Below are 17,420 nucleotides of genomic sequence, written 5' to 3' on the forward strand. Positions count from 1 at the left end.
CGGAGTAAAAATGACTTTTTGTACCTAGCCTGATGTATTCTCAAATGTACAGCCTCGCCACAAAGTGTCATTTTTACTTATAATAAAACAATATACTATTTTCGTCCAAAATATCCTCTACTTGTTCGATTAAAAATTCAGCAGGTTGTCCTTGACAATATCCAAGTATTAATAAACCACTCATGTCCCGTCCGATACCTTTGGAAAAGCCGTATCTCCAAGATGCTCCCCTTTACGGCATGCTAATATGGTGAGGATAAGTGATTCTTCAGTCGTTTCTCGGGCGTTTAACGATGTCCTTTGAACGAATCCTTCATTTTACAGCCCCCTCTATCTGTCCCATTATCCTCCATTAGCATTCGAACGGTGTCCCGTCCCATAAAAAGTCCCGTTGACATTTTCGCCGCGCGAAGACACGCACAAAGCAAGGTCAGTCGATGGGGCCTAAACCTCTTGTAAAAACGCGCTTAGTGGCATTTTTAGGGTCGTATTGATATGACAATAATTGAGGTGTTGAGCGTAAAAGGCAATTGAGGGAGATGTTACATAGAAAGAACGTTTCTTTTTTTAGAAATTTATCATAAAAGAATGATGAAATGTATTTTTTTATAGGAGAGGCAGGTGACTTTTACCAATAACTCCTAAAAGATAAAGACAAAGTGCTTATGATTCAATTCGATGTGACGTCATCACTAGTGGGACTTTATATTCTTATCATTTGCCGTCGATGCAACGACAACATTATACATTTAGCTAATATTATTGTTAAAAAGGATACAAATACTTCACTTTTGATAAACATTTTACGAAGAAAAATTAGTATTATTACAAAAATATTTTAATTTTCTTAATAAAAGGGCCACCTGACAACGTTGTGCTATAAATCCCGGCACGTGTCCTCTGTCATTTCGTCAGTTTCGCTAAGAAGCATGGTTGGGAAACTTAAATGGAAATGACAGTTCATTAAAAATAGTTTTTCCTCCAAGATGCAGAGGCGCAAAATATTAAAACTGTCAATATTAACAATGCAAATGTCAATATCTGACAATAATAAAATTTGATTTTTAACTGTCACTCAGAGACGCTTTTGTTGTGATTTTACGGTTTGATTTCGTTTTGATTTGTCGAATTATTGTAAAATTAAATTCCTTCAGAGATTTTGCCAGTATTCTGTTTTAGACAATGTTTTTTAAAAATGGTGGGACAATTTGAGTTTTGTAATAACTCTTAATTATTTTTTATCATGGAGTTTAATTGTTGTACACCTGGTTTCCGAAGGATACAATGGTAAGTAAATTAAACATATCTACTTACAGTTATAGATTTTTTAAATTAGTACTGCTAATAAATGCTACTTGCAGAGCAGTTATTTAATTTTTTTACGGTGCATGTAAGGAATTAAGGACGCGCGTTTTATATTAGCATGATCAGCAGATGATTACATCTGATTTAAATTGTTTTTATTATTTCAGGTCCCAAACGGAAACAAACTGGGAATCTTGCCTACACCAAAATTATATACCTAGCCGTTTCCAATTCACTTCAAAGGGAGGAAAATTATGTAAAACTGCCTGCTATTTGCTGAACACCGCCAAAGATTAAATTATAACTGTAACAACTTAATATATACTATTTCTAGTATCAATATATTTTTTAATTAATATCCGACATATAAGAACACTTTGTATGCTTTTAATTCAGTTGATTTATCGTTTATAATATGTTCGACCTAATTAAAAGCACACAAAGTGTTCTTACATGTATGTCTAAATATATTTTAAATTAACTAAAACAACCCCCCTTCCCCGCACCCCTCTCTTCCATTAGTATTTCTTCCTCCGTCTACCAGAGGCGCCCTTGTATAATAAAATTGAAATGTATTATAAGTTGCCTATCTATTTAATAGTATAAGTCTTTTATCTATGGCTAAGAAGCGTCGTGTTGTTTCTTAAAAGTTATAGATAATTCGATAAGTTTTGAGTGTTTTTAGTGTTACTGTGTGTGTAGAAAATTGTGCATAGTGTTTCAGCCATGCCTCAAATTTGTTGTGTGCCCCAAATGCCGTGGAAATTACGTGGGTGAACCTAGAGTGTCGGTGTTTGCTTTCCCAAAGGATGTCGCGGTAACAGCCAAATGGTTGACAAACATACCGCGGAAAAATTTTGTGCCGAATATGTATCATAAAGTGTGTGAACGCCATTTCCCAAAAGGTAGTATAATTCGAAAAATCTCCCAACGGGGTCCTAAAACAGGTAAGCTTCTTGAAGTAAATTTGCAAAGACCTCACCTGAAGGAAAATGCCGTTCCTACTATTTTTCCAAATTGCCCGATATAGTAAATATTGTTTTATATTCTTAAGTACCTAATATTTAAAAAGATCGTACAAGATTTTGAAGACAGTTTTCTCCAAGTGTTTAATAAAAAAACATTCTTTTCTAATTTAGTTTTGCAATATTTAATTCAACAAAACTTATTAATTTTTTTAAATGGATGTGGTGAACATTCTCCAGAAGCAATTGCAAAACTTATTCTTAGTCGCATATCAAATACCCTTATAAAGGATTACTGCGGTAAAAAAAAACAATACTTTAGAAAAGAGGAGGCAAAGGAAATTAAACACCCTTGTGAAATAGAATCTATATACCTAATTAGACACACTCATGGTACAAAGAATACAAGGTATGATCGATAGCGGCTCCAATTTCGTTCAGTTCGCGCATACCACCTGTGACGTCACTAGGAAAATAATGAATAAATAAAAAATAAAGAAAGTTGACAGGAGATCTGCATTTTTTGGGGTTATGGTTGTCTGCGTTATGGTTAAGAATTGTTTATTTTTAAGACTTTTTAGTTTGTTTAATTTAATAATTACTAAAACTAGCAGTTCCAAAAATATATTTAAAAATAATTATCTATTAACATGGATTTGGACGGTAATAATAGGTAAAAATACTAAATTTATTTCTATATTCGGCATAAAATTGTTTATTAGGTTTTTAGTTTGCGATGTTTATGGTAAATAATTTTCATGTTCATTGCCTCTGAATTCACATGAGGACAGAGATGAGGATATCTATGGAAAAGTAATCACAAGAGGAATTGTTACACCATTTAAAAAATGTTGGGAAGTTGTAGTTTCCCATCGAAAAGTAGAAAATGCCAATGCAGATGAATGTATTGTAATTGTGATAGAAGTAATTCCAAGGGTGAAGTCTATTATAATTAGTGACCTGTGCTTTTCTTTTTATATGTAGATGTTTCAGGTTTTGAGAATAAATCGGTTGAACGAAACCCAAAATTTAGAGGAAGTATTTGCATACCCAGAATATGACCATCAAGGATTATATAGCTCAAATTTCCTTTAATGGTAGGCAATTATTCAATGCAAATTAACTTTTTAAGTGACTGAAATATTAAATAGTTTACAATATGGTATATCACTAAAAATATATTACTTTTAGGTACAATTAGTGCCCGATACATTTCAAAAAGTAGAATATTATTTTATATTAAATGAGGTGTTGTACCAACAATCAATTTATATTAAAACCGGAGATTAAAAAATAACAGAATAAATAGTTCTTTTTTTATACTACAAAAATAAACTATAGAATACAACTTTTTTTTTGTATTTAAAAAATAAATAAAAAGTTATGTCCCGGCCGAGATTCGAACTCCGGTCTCTCGCTTCCTAGCCCGACTCCTTACGCACTGCTCCACAGTAACTTGCTTAGCGATAATTTAATGACGGTATATAAACAAAAAAACAGGTTTATAACAATATCTTGACGATTTGAACTGGCGCGCGGAGAGTGCTGACCAATAGCGCCAGTTATCACCTGTGACGTAGCGACCAACCTGCGCAATATCATACCTTGTATTTTTGTACCATGAGACACACTTACCTATTTTGACAAATCTACCTACCTTTGACGATCGGAAAACCGCGCCTAATTTGCGACAATGAATAGAAAAAGGTATTTGGTTTGGTTAGTTTAGTTGGTTTAGTTACTTATTTTTGTTCTTTGACGACAGATGGGTGAAATTTTACTCTGCACTGTCAATACGAGTAGTGTGATAAATCATGTTTTCTACACCCTTTAGAATATTAAAATGTTAATAGAAATGTAATTTAATTTTTAATAAATTCTTTTAAAATTGGTTAAAAATAATTTTTATTGTCAGGTCAATGATCAGGTGTTTCGAAAAATCTGGACCTAAAAACCGATGAGTTTTTCGGAAAAACTCTTAAACACGTGTATTTTATTTTGTTGTTTTACATTACGCTTGGACACAAATAATTTATTTTGTTTTTTAAATATTTTAAATTTTTATAAAAAATCATACAGGGTGTTCCAAAAAGTTGGATAATTGATTAACCACGATTCTGCTTAAATCTGCTTAATCATGTGCAGATTTTATCAATCTGCAGATGAAACGACAGAACATATTAAACGTCAGTGCAATAATCGTGTAAATGAGCAATTATTTAAACTAGGCGATGATAAACCAGTTAAAACTAAAAGTACTAAAAAATAGAATTTAAAACTAAATAAACATTAGATCTTAATAAACGTACTGTAAGAAATACCCTGTATATCGTAATTATTATCGAGGGTTGCCTATTTAGCGCCCCCACCACTTTGGCCCATCGGTTTTAGCGCCAAATTATGTAGGTTAGAATATGCAATTTACGGTAGAAATTGGCTTTGATGCCGGAACGGCTCTATCTCAGTTAGCTCTAATTAGCTGCCGGCTAATAACTCTGGCCGACAGTGAAAAAACCACTCTAAAGGAGCCAGACCCCAGCTCTAATTGAATTTTTGACACTTCTAGCTAATTTATTTTCATTTATTTCATAAGCAATTACGATTGGACGGAGGAAAATGTATATTTTTGTGTTTTATTGGGTTAAAACTGGATGGATTTTGGATAGAGACAATGTTTAACATAAATTTAAGATTAAAACTGTGCGTGTACATACTGATTTCATTCGAAAATCGACAACTATGAAACTATGAACCCTTCCCGGACACAAACGGTACATTGTGAGACAGGAAATTGTAGAGAGAAACAAGCCCTATAATATAGGATACTACATTTTAATGAACAGTGCTTTCCATAAAATCAATAAAATGAAAAATATACGAAATAATATACATGTACTGATTTCTTTCGAAAATCGACATTTATGAGACTATGAACCCTTCTAAGTTGGCAAGGGTATTCAGCATACACAAACCTTTATAAAATCTATTTACGATAATAATAGAAATAAACTCACCCAAAAATCCAGGTATCGCTCCCAAAGGCATCACGAACAAACTGACTAGCAAGTCAGCAATAGCCAAACTCAACAGGAAGTAATTCGTTACATTCTGCAGTCTCCTGTCCAATAGCACCGCCAAACAGACCAAAATGTTCCCCAAACCACCCGCTATAATAAAAACCACGACAAACAGAAAGCTCCAATCGTAGTGAGCCTTGGTCCATATTGTTTCTGTATAGTTCGGAGCATTATTGCATGTCCAGAAAACCTCCCCACTCCTATTGAACAGTCCGCAATTGACACTTGACGTTCGCACTATGAACTGTCGGATGTTTTCGCTGAAAAAATCCACGAGAATCTCTTTGGTGTAGTTGGAACTGCACTCGGAACATACGAAACGGTTTTGGAGCGAGTACTGGTCGTATTCGCAAAAATAATCTGCAAAAGTCGTTGAGTTGTCTGTCAGACATTGGAATGTCAAGGTGCTGTTGGATTGACAGGTGGACTGGAAGGAGGAAATATTTTCTAGGCATTTTGTGAAGTTTCCTGGCTGCGTTTGTGGTCCGAAGCTCATTGTTTACTTGGTAGCCATAGAGACGGATAATCTGGAACAAAATAGAGTCATTAAAAGAAACAGTCAGAAATAATATTTTTATATTTATACAGGGTGTTTAAAAAAACATGGGATGGGAAGATTCCTCACTTAAAAATAAGATTTATTTTTCATATCAACATAGGTCCGATTCTGCTTTGATTCCTAGCTACAGGGTGTTAAAATCTTAATAATCTTTCGATTTATGTGCTACATATTTTAATTCTAAAAAATTGTCGATAAATTTATCAGGGACGTGCGAATGGGTTGGAATTACTGGAATATTATTCAAAATTGAAACATGTGCGCCGCTGACTTTTTTTCTTTTTATATCAAAATTGTGTAGGCCTTTTAATGTCAATAAAATGTTATCTCTTGATATTTTGTCGAATTCGGCCTTCTTGAGATAATAATGATGAGATAAACGCAATTTTATTAATCACAATTAAAAAAATTTTATAATTTAAAATTATAAAAATTATTAACCACAATTAATAAAATTAAAATAGATATAAAATTAATAAATTATATATTTTACCTAATTTATTATTAAATATTATTACTATTAGTTATTATTACTATTAGTTCAACATAGAGAAATTTCAAATAAAAAAATAATGGTATTTAAGATAATTAAAAAAACCTAATTTTAAAAAGTTTTAACATCCTATAACTCTAAAACTATGCATTTCCATACCCATGCTTATAGGAACTTTTTTATATTCTTATATTCTATTCTAAAATAGGGAAAAAATATACGTCAATGCATCTAATTAGGTTAAAAGCTTAGGTAGTGGATAACACATTAATTAAATTAATTTTATTAAAGCATTTTTTACTTGCTTTAATTTTAAAAATATATAAAAAGTCTAGAAAAAAAATAACACCTGTAAAAATATGATAAACTGTTTTAATATAAATACTATTTTCAATTTATTCTGAAGAAGAAATTTTGAACCTAACCAACAACAGAGACAACTACTAAGTAGTTATCTCTACCAACGATTCGTGTGCTCTGTTTTTGTTTACATGGTTTGTTCATTATTTATAGTGATTTACACTAATTTTGTTAAATTATACGAATACTATCGTTGATTATTAGTTTGAAATAAATACGATAATCTCCTCCAACCAAAATGTGAGTTGCTTAACTCAAATAATTCTCCAACACTCTATAACACACTCTAAAAGTGCGTTTCCATCAAAAAACATTGGCAAACAAACATTCGCAACTGTTTGTGAATGTTTGAAAACGTTTGCAAATGTTGGTTCGTTTCTATTTTTCTCTTTTTGAACAGGACAAGAATTCCCGAATTAACAGTGAGCGTGTGAACATTTGTCAACGATCCGGAATATTTGCACAAAATGGCTTCGCGAAAAACAGCTATTTTAAATGCCGCTGCTTTTATTATAATGTGTGTTTTGAAAGAAAAAGGAGACTATGAAAAAAAAAAAGAAAAGAAAACAGGTTTTGGACGTCATACTTCTTGAGAAACTCAGTACAACTGATTCGTGATATAACAACATATGATAGAAGTGTCCTATTTAGGAATTTCTCTAGAATGTCCCAAGAAGACTTTCAATACCTAAAATCGGTAAAAAAGATACAAATTACAGACACTGTATTCCTGTGGAACTGAGATTGGCTATAACACTTCGCTTTTTAGCCACCGGAGATTCATACAACCGCCTTATGTATTTCTTTAGAGTTTCGAAGCCACTTATATCAAGAATTATTTCAGAGATTATTTAGCTTTCACAATGTCCACCGTAGTTTCCATTTTTTCTGCTATATCACACCATAATCATGTTTTTTTCAAATTTCTTGTGGTATAAATTATTGGTTGATTTCCATATTTTTTTCGGGTTTTAATCTATATAAATCAATCAATTTCAAGCACTTTTCATTATCACACTCCATTTTTAATTTTTATCGACACAAAATCACACGTTCAAATTCAAATGGTCCCTGTTTTAAAAAAAGTTTCGTTTAAACCTGTTTTCACAAAACGCGCACAAACAGCAAATCCCTTTGATGTACCGAGATCGGCCGGAACATCGCCAATCGGTTTGCGACCGTTCGCGAACGTTTGCAAACATTCTAAATAACATCTCTACCGGATAAATAAATGTGTTTGCAAATATTGCTGACCATTCGCGAACATTTGCAAACATTATGCGCGCTTAGCGGAAACGCACCTTAAAAGGCAACACATGAAAGATCTTCCTTTTACGCGACGGACCGTCCGTCGTGTTTATTCAAGATAGCCGTCGGACGAACTCCGTCGGATGGAGCATACGCGCCCATATGAAATTATTCATATAAACTCAGAGTACTTGCTCGAAGTTGCGGACGCTCCGTCGCGGACGCTCCGCTCCATCGGAAAACGCTGTTATCCCGCCTATATAGCATATTTTTTTATACAAATCGAAGAAAACACTATTAATAGACAATGTGAAGTCAACAAATCCCTTAATGACGAAGAAGAATGTGCCGATGAACTAATTTATATCTAGTCCAAAAAAAGTATAAACAAACACTTGTGCCTCAAGCAAGTTTTCTTCTCCAGCTTGTTTAAAAAACTTTAACTCTCATTTTCTCCATAATTATCTTCTAGGACTTGATCCAGTTCACTTCTAAACCCCTCAAATATTAAAAAGTGTCAAAAAAATTGCTCAGAATTACAAAACATTGTTCTTTTTCACCTTCCTTCAATATTCTTGATATTGTCCTCTTGTAAAAATACCGATGCAAGCAAAAGGCGAACCAATCGATTTGAAAATATACAAAAGCGTTCTCTCTACAAGCGACGAAAGCGCAAAAAGAAAAAGTTCACCAAATTCAGAACAACTTACCTTAAAAGGAAAAATTACCATAAAGACCTAACCGTGTTAAGGAGTTTGAAAAAAAATTGAGTGAGAATAGACCGGAGAAGAGTAAGCAAGTGCCGGAAAAATTTGCATTGGAAAAAAGTTTTGTTATTTGCTGGTTCAGCATTTTTTTATTTCTTTTTCGATAAACAAGAGAAATGGAAAAAATGAATGGGTCTCAAATTATTCGTATTTATTTTTTGAAATTTTGTGTATTTTTACTTTCAGAAAGTATTTCATAATAAAAGTTATACAGAGTTTCTGTAAAAATATTCCACGTGTTCTTTTTTACTCATATTTTGTTTATTGATAAACTATACGATTATTCGGTTAAATATTAATAAAACGATGCCCATATACGCTAAAGTTAACAAAGTCTACCTTTATTATAGTGCCCCAAATATTTGTTTAATATTAAAAAAGTTATAAAGATAAGAAGTAAAGTTAGTTTGGCGGCATATTTCGTCGCATTTTTTTTATTCAAATTAAAAACAATTTAAATTGTCTGTCTACAGTGTGTTTTAGGGTCAAGTAGTGTAAAAATGAGCAATTTTTCAAAAATAAAGGTTTTGGAAAATTGCTCATTTAGTAGTAGTATTTTGGTAGGTTGCGTTGCTTCTTCTTTTCAATGGAGTTTAATATTGAAAAGTATACTTTATTAATAAACTGTTAAACTCGTTAGACAGCTCAAGTGAAGATTTGCAGGTCCAATATTAAAACAGATCAATAATAAATAAACAAATCTAATCAATAATTATATTTTTATAGCTTATAAAACATTCACGATTACTTGTTGTCTTGTTTTTCATGTTTTCTTTAAATGTTCCTGATTTTAAGAAACAATGGCTGGCATGATAAGTTTAAATGGTCCTAAAAAGTCATTCTATTTAGTTAACGAAATTTATTTACCTTTACTGCCTACCTCCATTGCTTTTGGATGTAAATACAAAATATTATAACAAATTTTAGAAATTAAATAAGAATTTCACTCGAACTTCCAATATTTGCTTGATTTCTGTCACATAAATGACATTGATTGACAAACGAAACCAGAAAAACCAGCCTTCTCGCGCTGGTTAGTTTGGTGACAGTTATAACCGAATTTTTCAGAAACCGTGTACCGTAGTAAGAAAATGTTCAGGAAACCGATAGAAACGGAACATAAAACCATAACCAAGGTAAGCAACGGAATACACCCTAAAGAGTCAAAACGAACGACAATGACAATGTCAAAAGTACCTCTAAAACGCTTACTACTTCATACTGATGTCAGTTTCAAAAGTTTTAAACCTGAAAAAGAGACAATCAATTTGTAATTTCAGTTTGGTTTGGTCTGAGATAGAAGTTCTAGTAATTAATTATTTTCATAAGATTCCTAACCCCAAGAATATTTTGATGTAGTATTGATATAAAATAATGGTTTATAACTTTTGTTCTTGTAATTTATAACACTCTTTATCTCTTGATATAATCGCCAGCTTCGGCAAAATTGTTATTTATTTTAATTTGGCATGACCGTCCAAAATTTCCCAGTGAAAAACATTGTGAAGGACGATTCTGCGTATAGCCATGTTCCCGCTTGGCTCTGACATGTAAATAACTTTTCAAGCAGTTTTTGACCGACCACTTCACTTTTGATGAATATTCATCCGGATTTGCATCAAAATTAGGTCGAAGACAGTATACATGTGTGCGAGAATGCCTAACATCCAGTTTTATGGATCGCTACATAAGCCTATTGTTGTTGATCCCAAAATAACAGCAGCATCTTTATTTAAAAAACTGTTTTTTTCAAGCGTCACAAAAGTCAAAATTTAATCTACGACGCGACACGAGGGACGATCCAAAGAGATTTGATTTAATTTAAAATATCAGAGATATCCTCATAAAAATTAAAATTCAAAATTATCAGGTGTCCATATTAGTCGACGCCGTGGTAATCGTGCTTGTTGATTGTTTCCATTTTGACTTTGACGACTCAATTATTGATGTTCGATTTTGTGTTAAACGTTCAGTTTTAGCAAAAAGCAAAAAAAAATAATATGGGTGATTCTGATTCTGAAAGTGTCCCTTCGGATATTGAAGACATTGCGCAAAACGTTGTCGATTTCCTACTTCCCGAAAAATCAAGACAAACATACGAGCAAACATATGTAAAACTTAAAGATTGGTGTAAAGGAAAAGGAATCAAGAATAGTAGTAACGAAAAGGTTCTCCTGGCATATTTTGAACATCTTTCAAAACATAGGAAGGCTCCATCACTATGGGTATATTATTCCATGCTACGTTCAGTTATATCAGTGAAGAAAAATACAGATATTATAAGTACGTCCGTTTAATTCCATTTCTAAAAAGAAAATCGTAAGGATTTCGGTCAAAAAAATCGAGAATTTTAAGAAAAGAAAACATAACTCGTTTTTTGTTGGAAGCCGATGATAAAACTCATTTCCTGACAAAAGCTTCATTGATAGTGGGACTTGCGGGAGCCTACCGCCGTATCGAGTTGACAAATCTGCAGCTGCAAAATGTTAAAGATGAAGGACAATGCATTCATGTCATTATTCCATTTACGAAAACAAAGATATCACGAGATTTTTTTATAACAAAAGGAAATGTTGAAGGAATAAATATGGTGGAAATGGTTCGAAGATATATAGCTATGCGGCCAAGCAACACAGAGCATACTCGATTTTTTGTGGGGTACAGAAAATGTGGAAAATGTATTAAGCAACCCGTTGGCATTAATACTTTAGGGAAAATGCCGTATAAAATAGCATTGTTCCTAAGTCTTCAAAATCCACAACAATACACTGGACATTGTTTCCGTAGATTGTCTGCGACGTTGCTTGCAGATTCAGGAGTGGATTTATTAACTGTTAAAAGACATGGTGGTTGGCGCTCTAACACAGCGGCAGAGAGCTATATAGAAAATTCCAAAGAAAATAAGAAAAAAGTGTCATGTAATATTTTGGGTAACATTTCTGGCAATCAACAAGTTCAAGCACTCAGGAAATAAATTTACTTTCTAAAAATTCAACTCACCTGTCATCGTCTGGAATTAATTTAACCAATTGTACTAATATTATAATTAATGTTTACAATAAATAAACGTATTTAATTAAGTACCTTTTTTTGCTTGTTTATTATTTTAAAATTTTCGTGTTATTATGGATTCATAATAGCACTAGTGCTATTATGAAAGCCATAATGACATCCAAATGACAATATTAAATGTGTCATAATGACATTGTCATAGATTAAAGTGTTAAAGAGTTTAAAAAATCTACAAAACAGATAAAATATATAAAAATATGGGTCGATTTTTCAATGCTCTCAAGCTCGGTAAACTTTTGTTCTTTCCCATTCTGTTGGACAAATACTGCGAGCTGGAAGATATCTATTTAAAACAAATGCCAAATAAAAAAGGCGGAACTGGCGAATAATTTTATTGTTATACCCTTTGTTCAGCCCTGACGCATATCTTCCCTACCACGACAGATTATAATAGGGCAGCGAAAGTATTAATAACCATGTTTAACTGGGACAATAGGCAGTATGAATATAGGGGAAAGAAATAATATACTATCTGGAAAAGTATGGTTGTGTTCGTATCAAAAATACAGCGTTTTTTTGAAATATATAAAGTGTGCATTAGTTGCTACTGAAGGAACAACAAATAAGAAATTTCTCTCAATCACAAAACGTGAACGAAGTAGCTTAGTAGATCTATTGTGGTCCTCATCTATCTTTTCAGCAGTATGTCTCTGGTATATTTGCTGACCATGAATTAACCTGTGTATGACAAAACGAGACAAAGTAAGAAAACTTATACTGACTATCTTATTCAAATTGAATTTATTTCCCGTTATTGTTTTATTCAAAATATTATTTGGTCGTTAGATCATTGTAATAATCAATATTCGATATAAATTATCGTAATAATTTCAATTCGGCTACGCCTCGTTAAAAAATTCAAGTATGGATCACCAAAGTAGCACTAGATACAAAAATAACTATTTAATTTTTTAGGTTTCTGTTTGAGTAACCAAAAAATCCAAATAGCCAGGATCAGTTCAAAAAAACATTTGGACTAGTTTGTTTATTCGTTTTTTTAATCGAAAAATATAAAATTCTGCCTTTTAAAATCCCTGGCGTCTGGCACATAAAATTCGGTATCAGTACTTGGCTCTATTCGTTTGAAAAACTTTCGGGATCGAACACTGAACAAGCTTTTATCTTGATTTTTTCAATATGTTTGGATGCGCGCCATTCCAGAGCCGTTCATATCGATAATGGATTGGCTATTGCGAGAAAAATAGACGGAAATGTATGTAAAATGAAATGGTTATGGAATTTTATACTTACGTCAATAAGAAAGAGATATAGAGAGTATATTGATCATTGAGTATTAAGAAATACAAAGGTAGGTAGCGGTTAGAATTAGTGGTAGCTTAAACAACACAAATTATACTGGGTGCATACATATTCTGCAGATAAAAATAAGTAAAAATTTTCGTATAAATGTAAGACCTAAAATGCTTGGTTTTGGAGATACAGGGTGTAAAAATTTTATTTTTATTTCGATTTTTTTCAAATAACTTATGAAGTAACGTGAATATTTGGATGAAAATTGGTGTCTGAGAGTTTTTTGACATCAGGAATTTGATTTTGGTGGCAATATGACTCCTACTTGTAGAGAGCGCCACCTACATTTATTTTTAACTGGTTTGAAGAGTAATAACTTTTCGTCCGTACCTGTATAAAACTACAGAGTAAAAAATATATATTTACGACGATTTTTACGTAAAAAAGGTCTCTTGGTAAAAATCGCTACCAGTACTGGTTCTCGAGATATTTGGACTCAAAATTATCAATACCTGTCATTTAGGGCATTCAATCCCGGGATCCCGGATCCCGAGATCCCGGGATCCCGGATATTTTTTCAATCCCGAAATCCCGGGATTGTATTTTCTTTAATCCCGGGATTTTCGGGATTTACCATTACATTTTTTCCTTAATTTAATCGTACACAAGTCTTTCATGATAGTACAATATGCGCTTATAAACAACCCTGAATGTTTGATCAAGTTTGAAGATGATGAAGATCTAGTTCGAGTGATAATACTCTTGATCGGCTTGTTTTCTTTAAGAAATTTTTTCAAAAACCAAAAAAACCAAGTTTAGATCCTCATCTTTGTTACTGCATAAGTTGTTATTTTAGTATCTCTTAGTAATCCTGTGTTATGCTGTATTCGATTGGTTATGTAAATTAAATAAAAAATGTATATTTTAGTTCCTTTTATGTTTTTTTTTGTTAAATAAACTTATATGTTATGTTGTTTTGTAATGGGGATGACGTTTAATTTATGTTAATGTTTTTTTTGTTCGATAAAATTTTGTAAAGAAAGAAAATATAATATAATTCCAACGTAATTAATTTTTTCGTGAATCTCGGGACCAATCCCGGGATCCCGGGATCGAAAAATTATAATCCCGAAATCCCGGGATTGAAAATTTCTTTCGGGATTGAATGCCCTACTGTCATTATCATTATGATTAATTTAAAAAAATAAATATTACCCAAATTTATTATTTCAGTCAAATAACTATCCATTCAACGTATTTATTTTTTGTCAATAATGATATGTATTGACTATTTCCAATCTAAATATCTTGAGAACGCTTGCTCGCAGCGATTTTTACTAAGAGACATTTTTTATGTAAAAAGTGACGGAAATGTAATTTTTTTCACTCAGTTGTTTTATACAAGTACGGAGGAAAAGTTATTACTCTTCAAAACAGTTAAAATACATGTAGGTGGCGCCCTCTACAAATAGGAGTCATATTGACATCAAAATCAAATTTCTCATGTCAAACAACTCCCAAACACCAATTTTCATCCAAATATTAATGTTATTTCAGAGATTATTTGGTAAAAATCGATATAAAAATAAAACTTCTACACCCTGTATCTCCGAAACTATATAAGCATTTTAGGACATACATTTAAACGAACTTTTTTATTTATTTTTATTTGCAGAATATGCTGCCGAAGTTTCCGTAATACAGTTCATACTACCCTGTACAAAAATAGACAAAATTCTACTGTATAACACGAAGGTACAGAAGACATACAAAATAGATAATATGCAACAAAAAATAAATTACAAAAGTTTTTAAAAAGTAAACATTTTTTAAAATGTTTATACTAATTTTTTTTCATGGAGGATTTCACCCCCTTTACAGTTTTGTTAACGTTTTTTTTATATAAATCGTACGTTAAATTAAAAATCAGCTGGCAGTACAAACGATGTAAATATTTCTAAGAATTTTAATTCTCCATTCCTGCCAACAGAAAAAAAAACACAGTGAAAAAAATCCAATTTAAAAATATAAGACACATATTCAACATCTCCCTTTTTTGTATCATTTATTTCATTTTCGCTTTTTTTCGCGTTTTTAGACTGACGTCAAAAAGGCCATGTCGTAGCTGTTTAAACATTGTGCTTATGGATATATGTTAGAATTCATAATATGATGTTAAAAGTCGATTTTAATATACCATCAAAAGCTTAAAAAGTCTTCCAAAGCTCTTTTTTCACTTCAAAAAGTTGTGTCATCTATATATATAAATCTGACTGTCCTGACTGATACTGACTCATCAACGCCCAGACCAAACCCTTGACCCTAGAAAGCTGAAATTTTGCACAGGGGTTCCTTTTATGATGTTTACGTAAGATAAGAAAGGATTTTTAAAAATTCATCCCCTAAGGGGGTAAAAAGGGGGGTGGAATATTACAATATTTTTTATTTAAAAACGGTCAAGTTTCCGAAAAACGCTTAAACACGTATATTTTATTTTCTTTTTTACATATTTTAAGATTTTTAAAAGTGTATACAGGGTGTTTCGAAAAATCTGGTCATTAATTAATCACGATCCTGCTTAAAGCGATTGACGTAAAAAGTTGATTTTGGAAAACGGATTGACTTTAGGGTGTAGAGGTTTGATAAGAAGGGATTTTTCGAAACTCGAATTCTAAGGGGGTGAAACCACCCCTCAAATATTAGAATATTTTTTATTTAAAAACGGTCAAGTTTCCGAAAAAACGCTTAAACACGTATATTTTATTTTCTTTTTTACATATTTTAAGATTTTTTAAAAATGTATACAGGGTGTTTCGAAAAATCTGGTCATTGATTAATCACGATCCTGCTTAAAGCGCTTGACGTAAAAAGCTGATTTTTGGAAAACGGATTGACTTTAGGGTGTAGAGGTTCGATAAGAAGGGATTTTCCGAAACTCGAATTCTAAGGGGGTGAAACCGCCCCTCAAATATTAGAATATTTTTATTTAAAAAACGGTCAAGTTTCCGAAAAAACGCTTGAACACGTATATTTTATTTTCTTTTTTACATATTTTAAGATTTTTAAAAATGTATACAGGGTGTTTCGAAAAATTGATTAATTGGTCATTGATTAATCACGATCCTGCTTAAAGCGCTTGACGTAAAAAGCTGATTTTGGAAAACGGATTGACTTTAGGGTGTAGAGGTTCGATAAGAAGGGATTTTTCGAAACTCGAATTCTAAGGGGTGAAACCACTCCTCAAATATTAGAATATTTTTTTATTTAAAAACCGGTGAGTTTTTCGGAAAAACTCTTAAACATGTATATTTTATTTTGTTGTTTTATATATTTTAAGGTTTTTAAAAATTTATACAGGGTGTTTCATAAAATATAACCATTGAGTAATCACGATTCTATTTAAACTGCTTGACGTTTAAAGCTGATTTTTGGCAAACGGATTGACTGTGGGTGTAGAGGTTCGATAAAGAGGGGTTTTCGAATTTCAAATTCCAAGCGGGTGAAAACGACCCACAAATATTACAATATTTGTTTTTTAAATACGGCGAGCCTTTCGGGAAAACACTTGGACACGCATAATTGATTTTGTTTTTTTACATATTTTGAAATTTTTTAAAAAATCATACAGGGTGTTCCAAAAAGTTGGGTAATTGATTAATCACGATTCTGCTTAAACTGCTTGACGTAAAAAGCTTATTTTTAGCAAACGGATTTTTCGAAAGTCAAATTCCAACGAGATGAAACTACCCCTCAAATATTATACCAAGTTATATAATAATATCGCTATATTGTTTTTTCTCATGCTGACATAAATATAAGAAAATTTTATCTTAGTTTGTATGTTAATGGAAATTCTTGCTTTGCTTGATCATCACCATTACAAATGATTAATCCGACGCGAACGAAGTCGCGGGTACACACTAGTTTTATATAAAACCAAGTCAGTAGGACTCGAATTATGTATTTTTTACCTTATTTATGAAAATAAGTTTTAATATGTTTAGAAAGCTCATGACAAGGCAAATATAATGAAAAGATAATATACAGGGTGTCCCATTTAAAAAAAAATAAGTTTACGTTATATTTCGAGAATGACAGCTCTCAACGAAAAACTACTTACGCCACTGGATTCTACGTGAAAATGTCTACTGGGCTTAGTTTTCAACCTTTTCGATAAGTAACCGAGATATGAAGGGGGTCGAAAAATGCAACATTTTCAATTTCGCCCTGTATATCAGGAACTAAGGGGGCTAGAACAAATCTATATGTAGCATCTTTAGTTTCATAAAAAAGTAGCAATAGGAAAACCGCATCTGTGTATCT

General features: G+C 32.1%; 1 protein-coding gene across 1 annotated transcript in view; it reads right to left on the reverse strand.

The window, feature by feature from the left end:
* Positions 1 to 17,420, reverse strand: part of LOC115876255 (5-hydroxytryptamine receptor 2C-like) — a 103,843-nt gene that overhangs the window by 71,441 nt on the left and 14,982 nt on the right. The window contains exon 2 of the mRNA XM_030891962.1: positions 5,285 to 5,874. Coding sequence (XP_030747822.1) covers positions 5,285 to 5,843 — 559 coding nt within the window. The 5' untranslated portion in view covers positions 5,844 to 5,874. The remainder of the gene's footprint in view (positions 1 to 5,284; positions 5,875 to 17,420) is intronic.

Source organism: Sitophilus oryzae, unplaced genomic scaffold (assembly GCF_002938485.1).
Source record: "Sitophilus oryzae breed Bouriz unplaced genomic scaffold, Soryzae_2.0 scaffold_1430_pilon_pilon, whole genome shotgun sequence".
Classification (NCBI taxonomy): Eukaryota; Metazoa; Arthropoda; class Insecta; order Coleoptera; family Curculionidae; genus Sitophilus; species Sitophilus oryzae.